General features: G+C 48.1%; 1 protein-coding gene across 7 annotated transcripts in view; it reads left to right on the forward strand.

Moving 5' to 3' along the window:
* Window positions 1–24,952, forward strand: part of PQLC1 (PQ loop repeat containing 1) — a 48,182-nt gene that overhangs the window by 17,549 nt on the left and 5,681 nt on the right. Inside the window, exons 3-6 of one of the 7 annotated variants that reach the window (XR_002482304.1) lie at window positions 776–829; window positions 4,510–4,593; window positions 10,616–10,619; window positions 18,423–18,487. The exons of 1 other annotated variant lie outside the window; for it this stretch is intronic. Coding sequence is in view for 5 of the 6 variants with exons in the window: in XM_021715435.1 (XP_021571110.1) it covers window positions 776–829; window positions 18,421–18,637 (271 nt within the window). In the remaining variant the exon portion in view is untranslated. Of the gene's footprint in view, window positions 1–775; window positions 830–4,361; window positions 4,388–4,509; window positions 4,594–10,615; window positions 10,620–18,420; window positions 18,638–24,952 lie in introns of those variants that run through there. 5 more of the 7 variants (XM_021715444.1, XM_021715454.1, XM_021715441.1 and 2 more) reach the window with 5 other exon arrangements.

The raw sequence follows: 24,952 nt of genomic DNA on the forward strand, positions 1-24,952 counted from the left end.
TTCCACCATGACAACATACCTGCCCACACAGCGCTGAGTGTTCAGAAGTTTTTGACCAAGAAACATCATGACCCCTGGGCCCACCCCTTCTATTCACCTGATCTCGCCCTAAGCAACATTTTTTTTGTTTCTCTGGATTAAAAAAAAGTCCTCAAAGGGAAACCTTTTGCCACTGTGGAAGAGGTGAAACAAAAAATGGCAGAAGCACTAAGAGGCATCAAAATCTATGAATTCAAAGACAGTGGAAAAAGCATCTCAATGGGTGTATTGCATGAAATGGAGAGTACTTTGAAAGTGACTGAAGTTTAAACATGTAAGAATAAGTACACAATTTTTATAAGCAAATTTCAGATTTTGGGGGGTTCCCCTCATACATAGCAACCAAAGCTTGCATACATAAGAGTTCCTAGGGAAGAGTGGAGTGGGGTCTGTCGCATTGCTTTCTGTCAGCATAGCGCACACATGGTGGCTTCATGCTGCCTTGACCTGAGAAATGAAAGGAACAGGTGGTAACTTTGAATTTTTTGGCCCAAATTTTCTCTCTTTATCCCCACTCACTTTGTTATGATGTTGGAAGAGGGTAGGTTTGGAGGAAAATAGCTCAGGGAGTGAATTTTCTAAAGCACATCAACCAAAATATTGTGGTCTTTCTGTTCCAATTTTTTAAAAAAAAGAAATACAAAAAGTGCTGGGAAACACAGCCGTTTACCAGTGTTAAAACCAGTTTGTTTCTGTCTTTTTCCCCCCTGTTTCTTTCTCTCTTTTAAAAATGTAGCTACAGATAGTAAGGATGAAGAAGTCAAAGTCACCTCAAGGCGGTCCTTTCTGGGTACGTACCATGCTGCATGAGGCTGTCACTAAAACATTTGTTTTATTTCATTCTTTGCAACTTTGCTCCCTCTCTGTCCTTAACCTTCATCCGTGCATGTCACTCATTATAGTGTGTGTGGCCACGTCTACAGCAAACTAATCAACCTATAACACTGCTGTTTTCAAGCATGACATAGTTCTCAGACGCCTGCCCATTTCCTGTGTGTGTGAGAGAGAGGAGATGGAAAGAGGGAGGGAGGCAGGAAGGATAAAATTTCAGATGACAAGATTTGGACTTTTGGAATTTATTTGGAATTTTGGAATTTATTCCAAAATTTTGTATTCTTTTTGATACTATTTTAGATAGAATTGTTTTCTTAATTTAATTTTGGATTGTTGATTGCTACTTTGTAGAAGTACAATCAGTTGTTGTATATTGATCTTGTATTGTGCAACTTTGCTGAACTCAATAGTTCTAGTAGCTGTTCAGTAGATTCCTTAGTATTTTCGACATAAGATTCTGTCATCTGCAAATAGAGAGTTTTAATTTTTCCTTTCCAATTAAGTTGCTTTTTATTTCTTTTTCTTGCCTAATTAATCTGGTTAGAGTGAATATGCTTGTCTTGTTCTTGATGTTAGTGAGAAGGCATTTGGTCTTTTATCATTAAGTATGATGCTGGTTATGGATTTTCCATAGTTACCCTTTATTGGGTTAAGGAAATTTCTTCTATTCTGACTTTGTCAGATGAGTATATTGTGAAAGAGTATTGGAGTTTATCTGTTGAGATGATCATGTGGTTTTGTCTTTTTTACTGTTATTATGGTATATTATATAGATTGATTTTTGTATGTTGAACCAACCTTGCATTCTTGGGATACATCTCATTTGATTATGGTATATAATGCTTTTTATCTGTTGCTGGATTCTATTTGCTATTATAGTATTATATTGTGGATTTTTTGGTGACCATATTGGTAAGAGATAATCTGTAGTATTCTTGTGATAACTTTGTCTAGTTTTAATATTAGGACAATACTGGCTTTATAAAATAAGTCCTAGCCGGGCTCAGTAGCTCAGCCTGTAATCCCAGAGTTTTTGGAGGCTGAGGTGAGTGGATTGCCTGAGCCCATGGGTTCAAGACCCGTCTGGGCAACTTGGCAAGACCTCATCTCTACAATAAATCAAAAATTAGCTGGGCGTGGTAGCACACGCCTGTAGTTCCAGCTACTTGGAAGGCTGAGGCGGAAGGATCGCCAGAGCCCAGCAGGTCAAGGCTGCGGTGGCCAGAGCGGCCACTGCACTCCAGTCTGGGCAATGGAGTGAGATTCCAACTCAAAAAAATAAAAAAAATACAAAAAAAAAAGTCCTTTTCTTCTTTTTAAAAGAGTTTGTGAAGGATTGATATTAACTCTTCTATATATACTTGGTAGAATTATCCAGTGAAACTATCTGGGCCTGGGCTTTTCTCTGTGGGAAGTTTTTAAAATTATTAATTCAATCTCTTGATATAGGTCTGTTTAGATTTTCTGTTTCTTTCTGAGTCAGTTTTGGTCTTTTGTCTCTGTTGGAATTTGTCTATTTCACTTAAATGATCTAATTTGTTGCCCTACAATTTTTTTTAGTATTCTTTTATAATCCTTTTTATTTCTGTTAGGTTATTAGTAATGGTCCCTCTTTCATTCCTGACTTTAGTAATTTGAGTCCCTCCCTCTTTTGTTGTCAGTCTAGTAAAGCTTTGTCAGTTTTATTGCTCTTGTCAAAAAACAACTTTTGGTTTTGTTGATTTTATTTATTTGTGACTATTCTAAATTTATTTCTCTTATTGATTTCTAATTTATTTGCATTGTAGTTGTAGAACTTACTTTATATGATTCCAGTATTTCTTTTTTTTTGAGTTGGGGTCTCACTCTGTCCACCAGGCTGAAGTGCAGTGGTGATACTGTGTGCAGTTCACCAAAACCTTGAACTCCTGGGCTCAGGTGATCCTTCTGCCTCAGCCTCCTGTGTAGCTGGTACTACAAGCGCCTCCTTGACACCAAGGATAATTTTTTGATTTTCTATAGAGAAGAGGTCTTGCTATGTTGCCCTGTCTTATCTTGAACTCCTGGGCTCAATAAATCCTCTAATCTTAACCTCCCAAAGTTCTGGGAATACAGGTGTGAGCCCCCACTCCCAGCCTGATTCCAGTGTTTTAAAATTGAGACTTGTCTTGTGGCCCAAGCATGTAGTCTATCCTAGAGAATATTCTACGTGCACTTGAAGAGGATGTATATTTTCCTGTTGTTGGGTAAAAGTGGAGGGTTGTCTGTTAGGTCAGATCTTCTGTTTTCTTATTACTCTTTTGCCTAGTTGTTATGTCCTTTACTAAATGGGGGTGTTGAAGTCTCCACCTGTTTTTGCATTATCTTTTTCTTTTTTTTTTAACTTCTTTCAGTTTTTGCCTGTTATATTTTGAGGCACTGTTGCTAGGTGTGTCTATGTTTATAGTTATATATTTCTGGATTGGCTCTTTTGTCATCATAAGAATTCTCTTTTTAGCTCTAGTAATATATTTTTTTGTGTGTTTTAAAGTCCATTTTTTCTGATATTAGCGTAGCCACTGCAGATCTCCTATGGTTGCTATTTGAATGGTATATCTTTTTCCATTCTTTAACTTTTAACTTTTTTTGTGCCAATGAATCTAAAGTAAGTCTCTGTAGATAGCATATAGTGAGTCATCTAGAAAATTCATTCTGGCATTTCTGCCACTTAATTATTTGATTCACATTTAATGTTCTGGTATGTTTGAGTTTATATCTACCATTTTACTTTTTGTTTTCTACATGTCTCATGTCTTTTCCCTCCCAATTTTTGCTCCTTTACAGCCTTCTTTTGTATTAAGCAAATATTTTCTAGTGTAGCATTTTAATTCATGTAATTTTTAAAAACTATATATTTTTTAGTTATTTTCGTAGTAGTTACTCTTGGGCTTACAGTGAATCAATTTGTCAGAATCTACTTGAAATTTATGCTAACTTAATCTTAGTGAGAAATAGAAACCTTACTCCTTCATAGTTCTATTCCCTTCCTTTAAAAAATGGTATGATTATTATACATATGTCTAATATGTTACAAATGTTACTATATATTGTTCTAATTGTTTCTGTATATAAATTTTATGTCTTTCAATGAAGTTGAGAGAAGAAAGGAGAACAAGCATATATTTACAGTTCTTAGGTTAACCTTTTTATTTACCATTTCTGGTTCTCTTCATTTCTTTCTGTGAATTTGAGTTACCATCTGCAGTCATTTCCTTACTGCAATACAATTTTGATCCCACCCATCTCATTTGTGCTGTTATTGTCAAATATATTGCATTTCTGTATGTTAAAGGTCCTGGAATCCTGCAATGCATATTGTTTTATGCAGTTGCTTTTTAAGTCAGCTAATAGAGGAAAAGAGAAATGTGTATTTACATTGTCTTCTGCAATGACTTACATAGTTACCTTTGCCTATACTCTTTGTTTTTTTCACATGGATTTGAATTACATCTGATGTCACTTGCTTTCAGCATGAAGAACTTGTGTTTTCTGTAAGGTGGGTCTGCAACACATTCTCCCAGGTTTCGTTTATCTGGGAATGTCTTTGTTCCCCTCACCCCCCTTTTTTAAGGTTTTCTAGATGTTAGAATCTTGGTTGACAGTTTTTTTTCTTTTCAGCACTTTGAATATATTATCCCACTACCTTCTGGACTCCATTATTTCTGATGAGAAGTCAGCTGTTAATCTTGTTGGGGTTTCCTTGTAAGTGATACATTATTTTTCTCTTGCTGCTTTCAAGATTTTGTCTTTTTTTTTTTTTGGCATTCAACATTTAGACTGTGATGTGTCAGGGTGTGGCTTTCTTTGTGTTTACCATGCTTTGAATTTGTTGAGATTCTTGGGTATGTAGATTAATATTTTCCTCATATTTGGAAAGTTTTCAGTCATAATTTCCTTGAATATTTTTCCTGCTCCTCTCTCTCTTTCCTTTAGTACACCCATTTTGCATATGCTGGTAACTTAGTGTTGTTCCATATTTCTCTGAGGCTCTGTTCATTTTTCTTATTTCTGTTTTCTCTTTGTTTTTCAGGCTATGCAAGCTTTATTGATCTTTCTTTAAGTTCACTGATTCTTCTGCAAGCTCAAATCTGTTGTTGAGCCCTTATAGTGAGTTTTTACATTTTGGTTTTACTTTGCAACTCCAGAATTTCCATTTGGTTATTTTTTTATAACTTCTGTCTCTTTATTGATATTCTCTATTTGATGAAAAGTTGTCGTTTCTTTGAACATATTTATAATAGCTGTTTTGAAGCATTTTTCTGCCAAATCCAATGATCTGTGCCTCTTTGAAAGCAGTTTTGTCCTGCTTTTTTTTCTCCTGTGATCACATTTTCCTGTATCTCTGCATAGCTCAAATTTTTGGTTGCACACTGGACATTTTAGGTAAAATATTGTAGCAACTGTGGATATTGATACCCACTTGGGGGTAGGGTGACTTATTGCCTGCTCATTTGTTTTGTGACTTGGCTGGACTGGTGCAGTCTCTGACCTTTTCTCCCCCCGGGCATGGTGGTGATTCTGGCTGCTGTGATTCTCCCTGGACCACCCTGTGAATCTCCTGGGTGGTCTGCCCCCATTGGTATCACACTCTGCTGCTGGTCCCTACTAGTTTCCAGCTGATTTGGTGATGCCCTGGGGCATGAACTTCTCCATGGCTGGGCAGGACCAATGTTGAGACCAGTCTGACAGTTGCTCTGTCCCAGGATGGCTCCTTTCAGCTGCCTTCCAGGTTCTGTCTGTTTGTGGAGGATCTTTTTTTTTTTTTTTCCAGCACCTTGAAGTTAGGACTTGCCCATGCTCTGCTTTAAGTCATCCCTTTAGGGAAAGCTGTGGAGCTCCCTGTTCTCCCCCATACCCATGGCAGACCCTACCCTGGTGCTGTGGCAGGTAAGCAGTCAGCCTTTTGGGGCAACACCCTTGCCCTGAGCGTCAGGGGGTTGTAGCCTATGGGTTCCTTAGTTTGCCTCTTGGTGTGGAACGTCACCCTGTGAGTGAGCTGAGGCAGGGATGATGGACACCCAGTATTTTCTGCCCCCGTGCCTGAGTGGGGCTGGGTGGAGGGCCAGGGCAGACAGGTGCTGAGCAAGCAGGTGACAGATGCTGGCACTCTCTGAGAGGTTGTTACCTGCACTGGTGTGGCAGAGAGAAAGCCCCGTCTTCTCGGCTGCCCCACCTGGAGTAGAGCTTTTGTCACCCAGGGAGCAGGTTGTGGCTCACGTGGTTCCTACTGCCATTGAGAAGGTTTTCTTGCATACATGTTTCTCTGTTTGCTGTGTAACCTTGAGATGCACCCCAGAGACTCTAAGTAGTTGTTTTTTGTAGTGTTCACATGGTGGTTGTCTTGCTGGAGAGGGTATCTGTGGAGACCCTCGTACTGCTGTACAGGAGGTGCTGTTCCTTGCATTTTGACCCAACTGAAATCCTGGTGGCTGGAATGTCAAAGAATGTCTCAGGCCAGGAAAGCAATGTGCTTTTGTATTTTTATTTAACAGCAGCATTAATGAGTAAATCAGTGGCTTTGGGCATGCTCTGCTGGTTTAGTGTGGAGTGGGCACATGGAACGTTGGCACTAGGTAGCCCCAAAACTTCAATTTTATTTATTTATTTATTTTATTTTTATTTTTATTTTTTATTTATTTATTTATTTATTTTTTGAGTTGGAGTCTCACTCTGTCGCCCAGACTGGAGTGCAGTGGCCGCTCCCGGCCACCGCAGCCTCGACCTGCTGGGCTCCGGTGATCCTTCCACCTCAGCCTTCCAAGTAGCTGGAATTACAGGCATGCGCTACCACGCCCGGCTGATTTTTTCATTTATTGTAGAGATGAGGTCTCGCTGCCCAGGCGGGTCTCGAACCCGTGGGCTTAAGCAATCCACTCACCTCAGCCTCCCAAAGGCGCGGGATTATAGGCTGAGCCACCGAGCCTGGCAAAACTTCAATTTTAAAGTGATTGGGGAAAACTGGATTCCAGTGGCACCTGGGCTGGGGCTCAGGGGCTGTTTCTGCTGTGCATTACGACATGTTTGTTTTGTGATTTAACACAGATGCTGTTTAGGCTGAGGCCATGGCCTGGTGGACCTGTAGTCCTGGCCTCTTATCATCTTGTCGGGTGACCACTGGAAACTCAGCAACAGGGCCTGGAGGCTTTGTCAGGGACATACAGGGGAAAGGCCCCTGAAATGAGAGGAGGCTGGATGGCAAGAGGCCACCTGCAGAGGCTGGACTCCGCTCTCACTGTGGTGGCTGCAGGAACTGGCGTCTCGGGTTCTTGTGTAGCTCTGTGTGAGGGCTTGTCTGTTCCACTTCAGATTTAAAGAAGGTACTGGTCTCTGTCATTGGTGGTTCTGTCTTTGTCAAGCGGGGGTTGCTGTAAGTTCCCAGATTCCCTTTGAAAGCTACTGGGCATTGGTGATAAGGCTGTTTCCTCTCATAGGTAAGACACACTCAGTCCTGGCCCTGCCTTTCCAGCCCATGGGTGGGTGGGCTTCGTTGGACCCTCCGAAGGTCTCTGGGTCTCCTTGTGTCCCCTGCCATCCACCTCTGTCTCTGTGCCAGCTCTCTGTAGGAGGATAGCATTGGGTGGACAGAATTGTGCAGATCTGCAGAGGAGACCCAGGCCTGGAGGCTGAGGAGGGCATTTGTGTGCATCCTGCAGCAGACATGAGGCGATTTTGTTTAGCACCCTTTGGTGTCCCTGGTCTAAGGATGAAGCAGAAGTTGAGGTTGGCCATGAAGGTGTGGGTCCCATGGCCTTATAGCTGCCTGTCTGTCTTCCCACGTACTCCATGCCCTCAGGTCCCCTCCAGGTGGGTTCCTGTCAGCAGCTCTGGGCCTGGCTGCCCCCCTTGTTGGGGGTCCACATGTCTAGGAGAGGTGTTACCTGCACCCAATTGTAGCAGGATGAAGATGCAGACATAGTGGGAGGGGCAGGGAGGGAGCCCCAGCAGCAACTCCACAAAGGCCAGGGGTGAGCTCGGACCAGGCTCTGAGGGAGGGGCAAGGTTTTCATTTTCTGATGGAGAGTTTATTTTTTAAAATAGACTCATGCGTATGAAGCCGGGCTCGGTGGCTCAGCCTGTAATCCCAGCACTTTGGGAGGCTGAGGTGAGTGGATTTCCTGAGTCCGTGGGTTTGTGACCCACCTGGGCAACTTGGTGAGACCTTATCTCTACATAAAATAAAAACTTAGGCTGGGCTCAGTAGCTCAGCCTGTAATCCCGCGCCTTTGGGAGGCTGAGGTGAGTGGATTGCCTGAACCTGCAGGTTCAAGACCCGCCTGGGCAGCGAGACCTCATCTCTACAATAAATCAAAAAATCAGCCGGGTGTGGTAGCGCGCGCCTGTAGTTCCAGCTACTTGGAAGGCTGAGGTGGAAGGATCGCCGGAGTCCAGCAGGTCGAGGTTGCGGTGGCCGGGAGCGGCCACTGCACTCGAGTCTGGGCGACAGAGTGAGACTGCAACTCAAAAAAAAAGAAAAAAAAGAAAAAAAAAAATTAACTGGGTGTGGTAGTGCATGCCTGTAGTTCCAGCTACTTGGAAGGCTGAGGCGGAAGGATTGCCGGAGTCCAGCAGGTCGAGGCTGCGGTGGCCGGGAGCGGCCACTGCACTCCAGTCTGGGCGACAGAGTGAGACTCCAACTCAGAAACAAAGCAAAACAAAAAAACAAAATACACATGAAAATGGGAGTATGATACGGTTTAGTCACCGATTTGATGCGTGATGACACCCAAATCTTTTAGTACACGTTTCCCCAATACAGGATGTTCTTCTCTGTCACTCCCCTCTAGTGTCCACACTGGGTGGGGGGCCTTGATGCACCACCACCTTCCAGCGTCCACACTGGATGTTGGCCTTGACACACCACTACCCTCTGTGTCCATACTGGTTGGCGACCTTGAGGCACCACCCCCTTCCAGCATCCACACTGAGTGGTGGCATTGATGCAGCACCACCGTCCAGTGTCTACATTGGGTTATGTCCTTGATGCATCACCACTGACCAGTCCTGACCCTAGACATCTCCCCAACCATCTTATTGTCATCCTCTTAGAACATGAGCCTCGGAATCTGCCTCCCTATGCCAAATTCTGTGACCCAGACCCCCTAGAGATGAATACCAGTGAGGCGCTGTGGTTTCTCAGGCTCCCTGGCAGTTGGTGCCGCTCCTTCTCTTCTACTCACTTGCCTTCATGGTTGCTGTGAGTTTCTGGGGATGTAAATGCTTCATTCAATGAGCAGACTGTTCCTTATGTCCTCATCATCTAGAACAGACCATGTTGTGTTTGAAAAGGATATGGGGATTTGGAAACACAGCATTTTTATTTAATTAGTAATCGCTGAAACCTCTCTGGTTCTTGGGAAAGCTATTTTTCGGACTAATAGGGTCCCAGCTGAGGGGAGATGGCTTTGGTTGCCCGCCAGCTTTTCTCTCATTTAATTTCTTCTCTCCACTCGTAAGGATCATGTTGTGCTGCTGGGATTACTCCCTCCGTCAACCATCTAGTGTTCTTCCTGCTTCTGTAGCCTAATTGCCTGACCAGGAAGTTTAGAATTCTTAAATGACCTGTCTTTCCCTTGTTGGTTTAAAAAGACAGAAAGAATGTAGAAGATTGCTATTGCTGCCTGTCTAGAGCTGTCACTTATCCTGGGTCTGTCGTTCTGGATAGTCTATGGCCCTGGAGGGTCTCCAGGCCCTGGAGGGTCTGTGATCCCTGGAGAGTCTGTGGTCTCTGGAAGGTCTGCAGGCCCTGAAGGATCTGTGGACCTTGAAGAGTCTATGGTCCCTGGAGGGTCTGCAGGCCCTGGGGGATCTGCAGTCCTTGGAGGCTCTGTGGACCCTGGGAGTCTGTAGCCCTGGAGGGTCTGTGGTCCCTGAAGGGTCTGCGGGTCCTGGGGGTCTGTGGTCCCTGGAAGGCCTGTGACCCTGGAGGTTCTGTGGGCCCTGGAGGGTCGGTGGCCCTGGAGAGTCTATGATCCCTGGAGGGTCTGTGGCTCCTAGAGGGCCTGTCATTCTGGAGATTCACTGTGGGTAGCTCTATGCTATGTCATGCACTTGCACACTTTTAGTTATCTGCTCAGTGTCCCTCCCTGTCCCCTGCTGCTGACCTGTCCCCAGTTCTTGTCCCCCACATGCGCTGGAATTGTTTTTCCCAGAGAGTGACCTTGAATTACCCTGGGCTGGAGTGAGCTCCCATAGGCACCTAAAAACTCTTAATCTCGTTCTCACTGGAGGCATGGGTCACTCCAGGCCTATGGGGTGGTCCTCTCCATGGGATTTCCAGGAAGTAGACCCCAGGAGTCAGATCACTGAAGCTGTCTATAGGGAATTCCTCTCCGTGGTTCCAGAGTCACAGGTGAGGAGGAAGGTTCAGGCAGCAGCTGGTCTTCCAATCTAGTGAAGGTCCCTCCTACCCCAGAGTCTTGTGTCCATAGTGTCCAGTGATTCATTCGTGCCACGAGGCCTGTGAGTCGCAGTGACAGGTACAGAGATGCTCCTGGGCCTCAGAGGCTGGTGGCTGTGGGTCTACTATAGGGTGAGTCAGAGTGTTGGGTGGGAAGGTATCCTCCCACTCTGTTAGGAGTGACCCTACTCATGAGGACATTAGCTGTGCTGTGACTCAGGTGTCTGGCCCTAATCCCAAGAAGCAGCCCCACTCCACCTCCCTTGGCAGCCGAGTCCTGCTGGACCGTGCTTCCTTCTGGCATCGGTTGCGTGTGGCCCTGGCCAGTACTATATCAGCATTCACCTCCCTTCCCCAACCCCTCCCACCCCGGGTGGGTGCCTGTGGCCAGGGGACTTGGCTCTGGCTGTATCTACTTCTGACACAGCTCTGAGCCTCTTCAGTGACAAAAGAAAGCTGCCACGTGACTAGCGTGATCTCGGTGTGACGGTGCTTCTGGGGGATGTGGATTTCTCATGAGGACAGACTCCCCAGGGGTGGCCTTGCCTTGGGATAGATGGTGTCTCACTCCATTGCCCAGGCTGGAGTGCAGTGGCATGAGGGCTTAGGTGATGCTTCCACCTCAACCTTTCAAGTAGCCGGAACTATAGGTGCACGCTACCATGCCCGGTGAATTTTTTGGTTTATTGTAGAGATGAGGTCTTGCGATGATGTCCAGGCTGGTCTTGAATCCGTGGGCTCAGGCAGTCCTCTCACCTCGGCCTCCCAAAGTGCTGGGATTACAGGTTGGAGTCCCTGTGCCCAGCCTAGCAGCTTTTCAACCTCATCTCAGACACTGCGATGCTGCTACTCTGGTGGGGGCTGGTGTGAGCTCGTCCTCCCTGTGAGGGGCCCAGATGCTGCAGACTCTCATGAGGGGCTCCGAAGAGCTGGGACCTGGCATCACCTTGGAACACACATGCAGACAAGCCGGTCCTGGTGGGAAAACGTCCCTCTTCTCTCGTGCTCTTGTTATTTGTCTCTAAGAGCGCGGGAAGGACTTCAACTGAACTGGCATGGACAGGCCACACGAGGGCGCCTACAGGCCGCCGATCTTGGAAGAGCCTGCCAGTTGCTTGCTAGAGCCTTGGTTGTGTAACTAACTGTCCTGTCACAGATGGGGTCTTGCTTCTGTGGGGAGCTGGTCAGGAAACAGCCCAAGAGGGACAGAAACATCTGCTCGGTCTTGGTTTCTCCTGTTCCTGGATCATTGGATGGTCCAGGGTACCTGTTACTATATTTGGGAGGGAATGTAGAACCTAGAGACGCTATCCTCACTGTCCTCAGTGGCTTTTCTAGTTACAGCCCTGCCACAGACAGGCTGACAGGCCTGTGGGATGTTGATGTCCTTATGGAGGCAGAGGTGGAGCTGGGACTGGACCCTGGCCCAGGCCTTCTGTGGCCTCATGAGACCCCACAAGAGCACTTTGTGCAAATGGGGCCCTGCAGTGACAAGAAGGTCCACTTGACATCAGACCTCTGAGAGGCATTGGCAGCATGGCAGAGAGATGAACAAGTGAGATCACAGAATCCGTGACAGTGGACAGGCCCTACCAGTGCACATGCCTGGCTGGGCACAGGTGCAAGGAAGGCTCTGTGTCCCCTTCTAGCTGGTCTGTGGGGCACACCTGTAGCCGTTGCTAGCAATCTTCTTTTCTCTCTTAAACAGGATGCTCACAATCTGAGAACCTGGATAGGGTCACACTAAGATTGATGGGGGATTGTGTATTTGTTTAAGAAGCCAATTCTGCCGGTACAGTTGACATACAGTGAAATGCTCCCTTTAAGTTCAGAATTGTCTTCTAGGACGGGGTGGGGGGGGGTGGCAGCTTTTGCAGGATTGGGGTTCTTGAACTTGTGAATATGGGGATGTGCCTCTTCGGCCCTTTGTCGGTTGCATGTTCCATGTCCTCATGTGTGGCCTGTGACAACAGCGACTCGGCCCTGACCCCGTGAAGCCACGTCCAGGATGACTTTTCAGAGTCGTTTGACTCGCAGGTCTGAGGGGTTCCATCTGGAGGGGTCTGCTGCTGTTCCTGGTGTCTCTTGTGAACAGAAGTGTCAGATGGCACATATTGGCAGATTTGCTCCCTGGACTCTCCCCATCTGAAAGTGAAGGTCTTGGGATTCAAGGTTCTTGGATTCTGTCCAGCTCTGAGGAGCTGTAGCTCCTGCATAGAGGGTTGGAGGATCTGAGGCCCAAGGCAGATACAAGACTTCATGGTTACTTCTTTCCCTAGCGCACAGAGGCACACACCACCCGCTAGGTAGTAGTCACTGACGTCCTGACATCCTCTCACAGAGCATGAATGAGCAAGAAGGTGCCACACAGTCTGGCTGCAGGTGCCCGTGTCCATTCTGGTGTCCACACCAACATTCACATGGGCATTTGGGGACCCCCTTGGTCTGTGGGGTCAGACTGTCACTCAGGTGGCTGAGGCCTGTGTATGCATCCCCAGGAGAGGCAGAGGGTGTGGATGGGGACCTCATAAGACTCTTCTGTACAGATGTGCTGTGGCCCCATGAGATCCCATAAGACCCCTCTGTGCGACATACTGGCCCTGCAGGAACAGGAAGGCCTGCTTGACATTAGACCTCTGGGTGGTGTGCCATTGACGACACTCCATTTACTAGTAATGATCGTAGTTTTCATGCAATTATCATCCAGATAATATTTAATAACACAGCCATCACACTGCCTATGGGGGCAGGACTGTCTCAAGGTCATATGACCCATCTCAAGCTCACACAGCCCCTCTCAAGGCCACAGACTTGTCTCAAGGTCATCCAGCCAATCTCAGGATCATGTGGCCTGTCTCAAGGTCACATGGCTCATCTCAAAGTCATAGGGCCATCTTAAAGCCACTTAGCCTGATTCAGGTCACAGGGTTGCCTCACATGGCCTGTCTCAGGGTTACACAGCCCAACCCAAGTTGGGCTTACACAGTTGGGGAGTATTCCCTTCGGCCTCCAGGCCTCATTCTCTCTGGTCCTCAGGTCTGCAGATGTGGCATGAGGACCTGGACCCCCTTCGAGGGAGGAGACTGTACCTCGTGGTCCTCTGTGTAGGTTATAGGGAGTTCAGGTGTTGACTTAGAAGCTCCTGTGGAGAAGGGGCCAGGTGCCTGCAGATGTGTCTGCCAGACACAGGGAGCATCCAGGGGCTGTAGGAGTGAAGCAGCCTCAGACAGGTCAGCCCATTCCTTACTGAGGCCTTCAGAACCTTTACAGGCCTGGGACAGTTTTGGGCCTAAGTGCTCTGAGGGACATCAGGCCTGGCCTGCTGCCACATGGCTGCCTCATCCATTCAGAGTAAAACCCAAAAGGAGCACCAGCCACTGGTCTTGCAGGCCCCACTGCCCCCTGTGAAGTGGGGTGCCCCACTCACAGTGTAGGGTACAGAAGCCATGTGTGTCTGAGCCCCCTGCACACCTGGTTGTCTTGTCCATACCACTTGCTTGCTGTGGTGTGGCTGAGGCAGGGCTGGCCGGGGGGACCCAACTCTCCCCATCATCTGTGTGGGGAGAGCCCTTGTGAACAACTATCTGCCAGTGGCTGTGGCTGAGGAGATGGCATGGGTGCCTCTATCTCCTGAGTTGTCACCCAATGAGAAAGGAAACAAAGCCTGTTCCTTGAAAGAATTCGTGGGTTCATGGTCATCAAAGAAAGAAGCCTCAGGTGTTTTGCTTTGCTCTCAGGTCACCAACAGGGTGGGTTCACATGGCTCATGTGGGCATTGGGCAGTGCCAGCTCTTCCCAGCTCTGTGGCTGTGTTGGGAAGACCACTTCGGCTTCCGAGGGGACTCACTCTCAGGTGGGAGCAGGTGAGCTCTCATTCTGGGAGTGACCAAAGTGACTCTGGCATGTGCTTGTGCTTGGGGCAGTGATGCTGGATCTGTCTTCGAGAAGACCTGCTTGACCAGACCTCCTGCCTCTGCCCTCTGGTACAGGGGGCGGTATGACGGGTAGGATGGCCCACAGCCCGAGACCCTGTGGGAGTTCAGGTGACCCCAGGGTCACCCCTGAGGAAGGAGACACCTGTGGGTAGGATGGGATGGAGTGGACACATTCAGGCCTCTGCCATCAATGAGTGGCCACAGACCCTGGGCTGAAGGTCTTGGTCCCTCCAGCAAGATCCCTGGGCTGGAGGCCTCCGTCCCTGTGACTGTGAGATCCTGGGGCTGGAGGCCTGGGTCCCTGGGGCTATGAGCCTCCCCAGGCTTGAGGCCTTGATCCTTGAGGCTGAGAAACCTGTGACTGTGATATCCCAGGGGCCAGAGGCCTTGGTCCCTGCGGCTTGAGCCCCCCTAGGCTGGAGGCCTCAGTTCATCTGGCTGCAAGACCCCTGAGCCAGAGCCTTAGTCCTTCTGGATGTCTATCTGGATGGAAGACTTTGTTCTCGTGTACAGAAACAGTTCAAAACAAGACTCATATTTGCCCCCTTAACTGACAACCTCCCCTGGTGGTCTCTGTCTCTAATGTTGCAGCTTCTGGGGCCCAGTTGAAACCCTGAGCTGGGGGTGGCCTGTGAACAGGACAGAGACATGATGTTCACAGTGGGCAGGTTGGAAGTGGCTCTCATGGCTCCCAGCCCCTCTCTTAGTGCCACCATGAAGCTTATGCAGCCTCCCTGCTCTGCCAGTAACCAGGAGCTTAGTCCCATGCCCCTGGGGTGGGAGGGGATGAGGAGATGAGGGTGTAATCCGGTGTGTCCCCTCCTGGCACTGCTCTTCTCCGTCCGAGTCCTGACACTCTTCTGGAAGCTCTGTTCATGCGTGGCCTTGCTGTGGGGAAGCTGGTGGCACCAGCCTTCGTGTACCTTCCGACGGGCAGAAGGTGGACTATACAGAGCCTCCTGTGGGTCTATGCAGGCATTTCTGGCATGTTGAGGATGGTCAAGCTTTCTCTCTGGGTGACAGGCAGCAGCCTTGTCTCTGTCAGGGCCGGGAGGGCTTGGTTTCTAGATGCCTGCCCAGAGGTCCTCCTGGAGCTGTTCCCACCCAGCTGATGCCCCTGCAACCCAACCACCTGGACCACAGGTGTGTGTCTGGCCCAGGTGCCGGTGTGGACCTGCCCCTGTGGGCAGCTGGCATCCCCCAGGCATTGCGGCAGCACCTGGAGTTGTTCCTTGCCCCAAGCCTTTCACCCCTGTTTCCCAGGTGTTGGGTATCTCCAGGGCCCATTGATGCTTGAGTCTGAACACACCCTGCCACCAAGGCCTCAGCCACGCGACCTCTTCCTGTCCATTACCTTCCTGAGTGTCCTTATTCCTATGGGTCAGGACAGCTCCCAGGATGTTTGGGCATCCCTTTGGTTACTCCTGTCTTGTTCTGGAGCTGCCTCAGCTCAGATCCCTGCCTGGGATGTGGGATCTCTTGTGATCTTGTCTCCCCCTCCCCGCCTCCGGCAGATGATGTTTGCGGCAGTGCCTGGATCTCACTTGATGGGATTTAGCATGTGCAGTGCCCAAGTATCCCTTGACCATGCCCCAGGTGTCCCATGAATATGAATCACGTCCCAAGTATCCCTCGAGCTGGACTGTGCCCCAGGTGTACCTCGACTGGATCATGCCTCAGGTGTCCCTCAAGTGTAAACCATGCCCAGGTATCCCTTGAATGTAGTCTGTGCCCCAGGTGTGCCATGAATGTGGACCGCACCCCAGGTGTGCCTCAATGGACCAGGCCCTAGGTATGCCTTGAGCATGGATTGTACCCTAGGTGTCTGTCGAATGTGGACCATGCTCCAGGTGTGTCTCGAATGGACTGGGCCCTAGGTGTGCCATGAAGCAACTGGACCCTAGGTGTGCCTCGAACATGGATTGTACCCTATGTGTCCCTTGAATGTGGACTGTGCTCCAGATCTCAAGGACTTAGCTCAAGAAGAGGAATATGAAGTAGCTTGGTGTCTTTTACTTTGATCTGTTGTCTAAATGATCATATTTTGGATGCATTGGGTTAAATGAAATACACGATTAACATTACTTGAATGGCAGGCCAGAAAATATCAAATAGGAGTGTGACTTTGTTGCATATTTTTGGATGTCGTGGGCCCAGGTCTCCTCTGGACTTGTGTGGTTGTCTGTTTCTTCTGACCTCCCCTCAGTCCCAGATGCTGCCCAGGACATGCATTGAAGCTGCCTACCCTGGGGCCTGCTGAGGCACCTGTACTCTTCTGCCTGTTGGATTGTGCTGCCCATGTCCTAGGTGTCCCAGAGCTTAAGGTGCTTAGTGTGACAGTCCTCAAGCTATGTCTTCTCGTGGCCATACTGTGGCTCTCAGGGTAGGGACTGTCCTGCGCCTTCCATAACTGAATTTGCTGCACAGGCACTTTCTCAGAATCTGTTTTCCCCTTTAATGTTTTTGTTTTTTTTTCAACTTTCTCTATCGTGGTGAAATGCACATAAAATTTGCCATCGATACTATTTGTAATCATCGAGTTAGTTGAGTGTTGTTAAATGCGTTTGTACTGTGTAGCCATTACTGCCATCCCTTTCCATGATGCTTCTTGTCTTATAAAGCCAAAACTCTGTCCCCATAAACCCCAACTTCCTCTTCCCCTCTGTCAGCCCCAGAATTCTGTCTGCTTTCTGTCTGAATTGAGTTGACAGTGCTAGGGACCTCATGTGAGGATTTATGTTTTTTTGACTTATTTCGCTCAGCAGAATGTCCTCAAGGTCTATCATGCTGTAGCCTATGTCAGAATTGCCTTCTTTCTGAGGCTGACATCCCATTGTGGATATATCCTACATTTCATGTTCCACTCATCCGTTGTGCACATATGGGTTATTTCTGCCTTTTGACTATTGTGAGGTGTGCTGCTGTGTACATGGGTGTGCACATGTCAACCCAAGTCCCTGCTTTTAATCTTTAGAATATGTACTTAGATCTGGAATTGCCGGATCACATGGTAATTCTGTGTGTAGTTTTTTGGAGGACTGTTCTCCATAGCAGCTCCACCATTTTACTGGCTTACCAACAGTGCACAAGGATTGCAGTTTCTCCATCTTCTTGCCAAAACTTATTTTCAGTTATTTGGATAGTGGCCACCCTAAAGGGTGTGAAGTGGTGTCTCCATGTGGTTTTGATTTGCCTTTCCCTGATGACAAGTGATGTTAAACTTCTTTTCATGTGCTTGTTGGCCATTTGTGTATCTTCTTTGGAGAAAAATCTATTCAAGCTTTGCCAATTTTTGAATCACATTGTCTGGTTGTTGTTGTTGAGTTGTAAGAGCTCTTTATATATTCTGGGCATCAATTTCTTATCAGATATGTGATTTGCAGATGTTTTCTTTCATTCCATGGGCGGTCTTTTAATTTTGTTGATTTTTGTCTTTTGAAACACAGAAGTTTTAAACTTTGATGAAGTCCCGTGTTTCTGTTTTTTCTTTTGTTGCCTGTGCTTTTGGTGTTATAGCCAAGAAGTCATTGACAAATTCAGTGTCATGAAGCTTTTCTCCATTTTTTTCTAAGAGTTTTGTAGTTTTAGGTCTTTGATCAATTTTGAGTTAAGTTTTGTGTATGGCATAAGGTAAGTATCCGAGTTCATTTTTTAAAAAAAGATACTGTTTAATAAGGGCTTTTTGTTAATCATTTGCCATTTGACTCCCTCCCGGAGAACTTAAAACAGAAAAATCTCCCACAGACTGACTCAGACCAGTTTTCCCAAGTCCCTTGAGCCCTCACCCAGTGTCCTGTATCTGCAGCTCTCCTCATACTGACCTTGACATCTCACTCAGTTCATGTCTTCTCACTCTGACCTTAACCTCTCACTCGGTTCATGTCTCCTCTGACCTTGACCTCTCAGTTCATTTTTTGTCATTCTGACCTTGACCTCTCACTCAGTACCTTTCTCCTCTCTCTGACTTTGACCTCTTACTTGGCTCATGTCTCCTCTGACCTTGACCTCTCAGTTCATTTGTCCTCACTCTGACCTTAACCTCTCACTTGACTCATGTCTCCTCACACTGACCTTGACCTCCCACTTAGTTCATGTCTCTTCATTCTAATCTTCACCCGCACACCAAGTGAGTGTCTTTCTTCACCCAGATCCTGAACTATGCACACAGCTGAGGTTGCTCTCTTCCTATTACCCTAGACTTCGACCCTCACCACTTCTGGCAGTGGAGCAGCTTTGCAGACTACGTGCAGTGTGTCCTGGCCTTCACAGGTGTGGCGGGCTACGTCACGTACCTGTCCATCGACTCGGCCCTGTTCGTGGAGACTCTGGGCTTCCTGGCCGTGCTGACTGAGGCCATGCTGGGGGTGCCGCAGCTCTACCGCAACCACCGCCACCGGTCCACAGAGGGCATGAGGTAGGATGGGGTGTGTCGCCGTGGATATTCCCATTAGCACCTGAGATACTTTCCATGTGCCCACAAATTTAGTTAAAAACAGCCCGTATAGCCGGGCTCAGTGGCTCAGCCTGTAATCCCGTGCCTTTGGGAGGCTGAGTTGAGTGGATTGCCTGAGCCCGCAGGTTCGAGACCCGCCTGGGCAACAAGACCTCATCTCTACAATAAATCAAAAAATCAGCTGGGCGTGGTAGTGCATGCCTGTAATTCCGGCTACTTGGAAGGCTGAGGTGGAAGGATCGCCGGAGCCCAGCAGGTCGAGACTGCGGTGGCCGGGGGCGGCCACTGCACTCCAGTCTGGGTGACAGAGTGAGACTCCAACTCAAAACAAACAAACAAACAAAAAACACCAAAAAACCCAGCCCATATGTATCTCGCTACCTACTTTTCTATCTTGATTTATAAAACTGCCATTTATTGAACAAGTTAGGTGTTAAGCCTTTTGCCTCTTGTCTGAGCAGATATGTTTGTGTGTGACAGGTGAGGGGGCAGCTGAGACCCTCCCGCAATGCACACGACCCATCATAGGATTTGAGAGCTGCTCCCTCCGTGCCACCGAGGTGGAAGATTCTGAATGGAAGGGAGGTGCTGAGTGCAGGATGGGTAGGGCAGAAGAACAGGCTCAGTCCAGAGAGTGAGCAGATGTGCAGGCTGCCAGTCCAGCCAGAGGCAGGGTGGGACAGGTTTGGCAGGAAAGATTGTCTGGGACCTACCTGTGGCTGCTGTCCTCTGACTCTTCTGCATTGGCGCCAGCCGTGGCTCCAGCCTCCAGAGTGTGTGGCAGAAGGCTGGGGAGGCTGGAGTTCAGAACTTCAGACTATGCCAGGGCACACTGTGCCAGTGTGTGCTTAGATGCCTCTACGGTGACTTCTGGTCTCTGGGGACCATGGAGTGAGCATGTTTCCTATGGGCCCATGCCAGGTCCTTGATGGGAACAGTGTTGCAGAAAAAACAGGTCAAAGTGCTGTGAAGGGGGAACAGCACAGCCTTGCCTCTTGCTCTTGGAACCTAGTTCTCACTGAGGACACCCCCTAGTGTCCAAGTCTTACTGAGAACAGCCTCTGGTGCCCATATCTCACTGAGGACACTCCCTAGTACCCACATCTCACTGAGGATGTCCTCTTAGTACCTGAGGATGTCCTCCAGCGCCCACGTCTTGCTGAAGATGCCCCTCCAGTGCCCATGTCTTGCTGAGGACTCCCCTTACAGTGCCCACATCTCTTTGAGGATTCTTCTCAGCGTCCACATCTCACTGAGGACGTGCCTGCCCCGGTGCCCATGTCTCCCTGAGGACACCCTCCCAACACCTACATCTCGCTGAGGATGTCCCACGTCTTGCTGAGGACACCTTCCGCTGTTCATGGCTCACTGAGGATGTGTTTTTAACTGTTCTCTCACCCACAATAAGCAACACAGAGACTCTGTGAGCAAATGTGTGGGGTGTCTCCAGCAATAGTCGGTTCTGCAGGGACCTCAGCTGGGCATCTTCTGGTTCACTTCGGTTCTGACATGTCTACCTGGAGATGGCGCTAGTCCCCAAGGCAAATGCTCAACCTCTGAGACTGCTCCCACCTTCAGACACCAGTTGCAAGTCCAGGCCTTCAGACTTCTGATGACTGTCTGTAAATCAAAGTTCCCATGACTCAGAGATCTGCAGCCCTCAGCTTCAGGCCTGACCCTGTTGCCCACCTCGGGGCTGCCTCCTCACGGTATTTATGCTGCCCAGCAGAGATGGAGCAGTGAAGTGGAAAAAGCTGAGGTTGCGGCTCCTATCTGGCCCAGGCCCCACAGATCTGTGATATCATCATCATCATCATCATCATAGTAGGAGTCTCACTCTGTTCCAGGCTGGAGTGCAGTGGCAGGCTCATGGCCATCGCAGCCTCGACCTGCTGGGCTCAGGTGATCCTTCGCCTCAGCCTTCCAAGTAGCTGGAACTACGGGCATGCACTACCATGCCCGGCTAATTTTTTTTGATTTATTGTAGAGATGAGGTCTCACCAAGTTGCCCCAGACAGTCCTGTCGCCTCCCACAGTGCTGGGATTACAGGCGTAAGCCACCATGTCTCTTAGGATCTGTGATATTATTATAGAGATATGGATATAGCTTGGTTTTCATCCACAATTTCTGGCTCATGCATGGCCTGAGAGAAGGTAGTGGGGACAGTTCTCACTGAACTAGAAACAAAACAAAACCACCCCAAGCCTAGGCCTTTCTGCTGTTCATCATTCGCCATCATTTCTGCTGTTCAGCCACAGTGTTCCGCCTTGGCTCTGGCCAAGGTTTCAGCATCACCCATGTGAATTCTGGGGGCCTGGTGGCTGTCCTTCCACAGTCTCAGATGCGCTTCAAAACCCCAGCTTTGGATGCCACGTAGCATTCATCTCCCACGCTTTCCCCCAGAGCTGATGAGCTGTGAAGGCAGGGCCTGGAGTCAGGTGGGGTGGGGGCACACACGAGTGCATTTACACACACACACACACACACACACACACACACACACACACACACACACACGGTGTTTCTCCCTTGGAGCAACGGCCAGAGGTACTTTTGAACAATGATTTCCCTTTTAAAAAATATTAAGTAGTTGTAGCTTCTGAGCCAGTAACAAAAATGATGAAGCTTTTGAAACAACCCTGCTAATTAACATGGCAAGCTCTGAAAGGCGTGTCCTGGGAGAATATTTGCTTTATTCTTCCCAGGTTTTACTAGCTCTGAAGACAGTTCCCTAACAAGTCATTATGGAGCACGGGGGTGGGCAGGTGGGTGTCAGAGCTAGGAGGAGCTGTTAAAAACCTCTCAACACTGGAGCATGTCATTACTGAGGAGTGGGTGAGGAACGAGCTAGGGAAGCCACTGGGAACACAAGACATAAGGCAGAGGCGTTTCAGAAGAGCCCTGGTGGTGAGTGACCGCAGCTGCTGTGGGAGGACAGGGGTAGGGGAGAAGCGGGGGTACAAAAACAGTCGAGCAGCTGTGATGTTGAAGAGGACACGGAGGCTCAAGCCACCTGCTGTGGTGGCAGGCAGTGGTGAGGGGACTTGAAGCACGCGTGTCCTCAGCTCTCAGGGCTGCCCATCAGCTGGACCCGGGGCTGTGTCTGGAAGCCCGGTTCTTGCTCTAACAGTGGAGCATGCTGCTGGATCGTCAGCCTCTTGGGGGGCAGAGCGTGTCGCCCCAGGGATGTCTTCGTCACCTGACCTCTGCTTGACGCGCAGTAGGCCCCAAGGGTTCTGTGAGTGCCATGAATGCACACACATGGCTATGGGATAAAGCAAGCTTGCACACACAATCCCAGCAGCCCAGAATAGCAGAAGGGCTCAGCAAAGCTCTGGAACATTAGGAATAGAACTTTGCCGAGATATAGCTCACATGCCCTACAGTCACCTGTTTAGGGTATACTACTTAGTGGATTCTAGGATAGCCACAGAGTTGTGTAGCCATCACCAGAGTCCAGCTTCAGAACATTTTCATCACCTCAGAAAGAAATGCCGTACACATTGGCAGTCATTCCCATTTGCCTCCAGTCTCCTCTGACCCAGCAACCACTAGTCTACTCTCTGTCTCCATGGATTTACTTTTTCTGGACATTTCATGTAAAAGGAATCATACACCATGTGGCCTTTTGTGTTTGGCTTCTTTCACTGGGCAACGAATGTGTTTTCAAGGGCCATGCATGTGATATAATGTGTCAGAGTTCATTCCTTTTTATATTATATTCCATCTCTTAGATATACCACATTTTGCTTATTCATACTTCAGTCAACAGTGGTTGTTCAACAGTGTCTATGCTAATATAAACACTGCTGTGTGAACATTCATGTACAGGTTTTTTTGTGGACATGTTTTCCTTTCTCTTGGGTGTATCTAGGATTGGAATTGTTGGTCACATGGTAACTATAATCATTTGAGGAGCTGCCAGACTGTTTTCCATAGTGACTGTACCAATCTCACATCCCACCAGAGTATGGGGGTTCTGATGTCTCCACAATCTTACCAACACCTGTCTGACTTTTAAAATGTATGCATCCCAGATGTGTGAAGTGGTGTCTCATTGTAGTTTTGAATTGCATTTCCCTCATGACCAGTGATGTGCAGGTCATGTGTTGATTGGCCACTGACATATCTTCTTTGGAGAACTGTCTGTTCAGACTCTTTGTCTATTTTAAAATTGGGTTATTTGATCTTTTAATTATTGAGTTGGCAGATATTTTAATATATTCTAGATAGTAGAACCTTGTTGGATATATGGTTTATAAATATTTTCTTCCGTTCTTTGGGTTATCTTTTCACTTTCTCAGTGGTGTCCTTTGCAGCACAAAATATTTTAGTTTTGATGAAGTCCAATGTATTCATTTTTTTTCCTTTTATCTCTAATGCTTTTAATGTTATAATGAAGAAATCTTTGCCTCACCCAAGGTCACAAAGATCTGTTCCTGTGGGACAAGGTTTGGGTGGATTTGAATCATGAGGGAGCTTTTGATAGGTTGGTGTCAGCTGCTGAGAGGTGGGGAGGAGGGTGTGGGGCAGGTACAGGGCACAGCCCATGTGGGCTCTTGGTGTGGGAGGTACAGCCTGTGTGGGCTTCTGGTGGGGAGGGGCACATCCTGTGTGGGCTCCTGGTGGGGGGGTGTGTAGCCTGTGTGGGGGTAGGGCATAGCCTGTGTGAACTCCTGGTGGTGAGGGGGGACAGCCCATGTGGGCTCCTGGTAAGGAGAGGTACTGTGGCAGGATGCGGCAAATGCTCAAATATATTTCTTGTATGATTGAGTGAATAAACACAGAAACATGTTCTGGTTCAGGATCAGCAGTTGGCCTCCTGGCAATCACTAGCCCAGGGTGGGAAAGGACTTGATAGCAGTTAAACGTATTTCCTTTTGAAAGGCAAGTTGCAACTTTAAAGACCCATCCGGGGTGCCAGGCAGGTTTTGTTTGGGAAAGGCCAAATGGCCCAAAGACTAGCCATTTAATGGATATGCAAAAAGAGTGGGTAATTCACAGACTTATCCAAAAACCCCCCTTCTGAAGTTGACAGTTTACAAGCCTGCAGTTCCTGGAAACCATTTGTTCTTTGAAAAATCTGATTTTGCTGAGTACAACCTTGTAAGATTCCAAAGGAAATATGTAATCACTCAACACGACCCCCTCCCTTACCTAAACAAGGGTATAAGACCCCAGGCCACCTGTTCTGGGGCGCTCGGTCTGGGCGCATTAGTTCCATTGAGCCCGCTGTGCTAGCCAGCGTAATAAAGTGCCACTTCCTATAATAGTCTCGGTGTCATGGTCTCTCTATTTTTCCCGCTACAGTACAGACTGTGTGGGCACCTGGGGGGTCGAGGTGCAGCCTGTGTGGGCTCCTGGTGGGGGCGGGGTGAAGAGGGGGCAGCCTGTGTGGGCTCCTAGTAGGGTCAAGGTGAAGTCCAAGTAGGTTTCTGTGTGGGCTCCTAGTTGGGGGGGGCACAGCTCACGTGGGCTCCTGGTAGAGGGGGCACAGCCTGTATAGGCTCCTGGTAGGGTTGGGGTATCACCACGAGAAGGGCAGGAGTTTGGCTCTCATCTCCAGGGTATGGGTGGAGAGTGTTGATGAAAAGATGCCAAACTCTAAGATATTTTAGGATGGCTTATTCTGGCCAACTTGAGGACTTAGACCTGTGGCCTACGTCCCCAGGAGGTCCTGAGAACGTGTGCCTCCTATGGTTGAATGGCAGCTTGGTTATATATAGTTCCGGAGGACAGATGGTACAAGAAGCCATAAATCAATACATGTGAGATTTGCACTGGTTCAGTCCAGGGAGGCGGAACTTTTCCAAGGGTTGAGAGGAGGCACAGGCTATAGGTGGATTCAAAGATTTTCTAACTGACAAGTAGTTAGCATAGTTATGGAAGGAAACTTGAAAGCAGTGAAGGAAAGAGCAGCTTGAAGAAGATAAGGGAGTAGAGTTTCTTGACTCGTAGATAAAGTTGTGTGGGTGGTGGTGGTAGACATCAGAAAGAACAGGCAATTGTTTTAAAAGATGCCAGAGTCCCCCAAAGACAGCTTCATAGGGTCATAAAATACTGATTTTTCCCTTCTTTATCTGCCAGAGTTGAGTTGGAGAGTACACTGCCAATGAAAAGGAAAAAAAATCAGTTTAGTCGACAGGAGAGAGGTATTCTCCACTACTACCCAGGGCCAGGCACAGGTATTTTAGGAGTGATCTGGCAGGCCAGTCAGGAGGAAAAATGCTGGAGCCAAGAATGAGGTCATGGAGGCCCAGATTAAAATAGTATGG

Source organism: Carlito syrichta, unplaced genomic scaffold (assembly GCF_000164805.1).
Source record: "Carlito syrichta isolate Samal-C Ts95f unplaced genomic scaffold, Tarsius_syrichta-2.0.1 Scaffold100632, whole genome shotgun sequence".
NCBI lineage: Eukaryota > Metazoa > Chordata > Mammalia > Primates > Tarsiidae > Carlito > Carlito syrichta.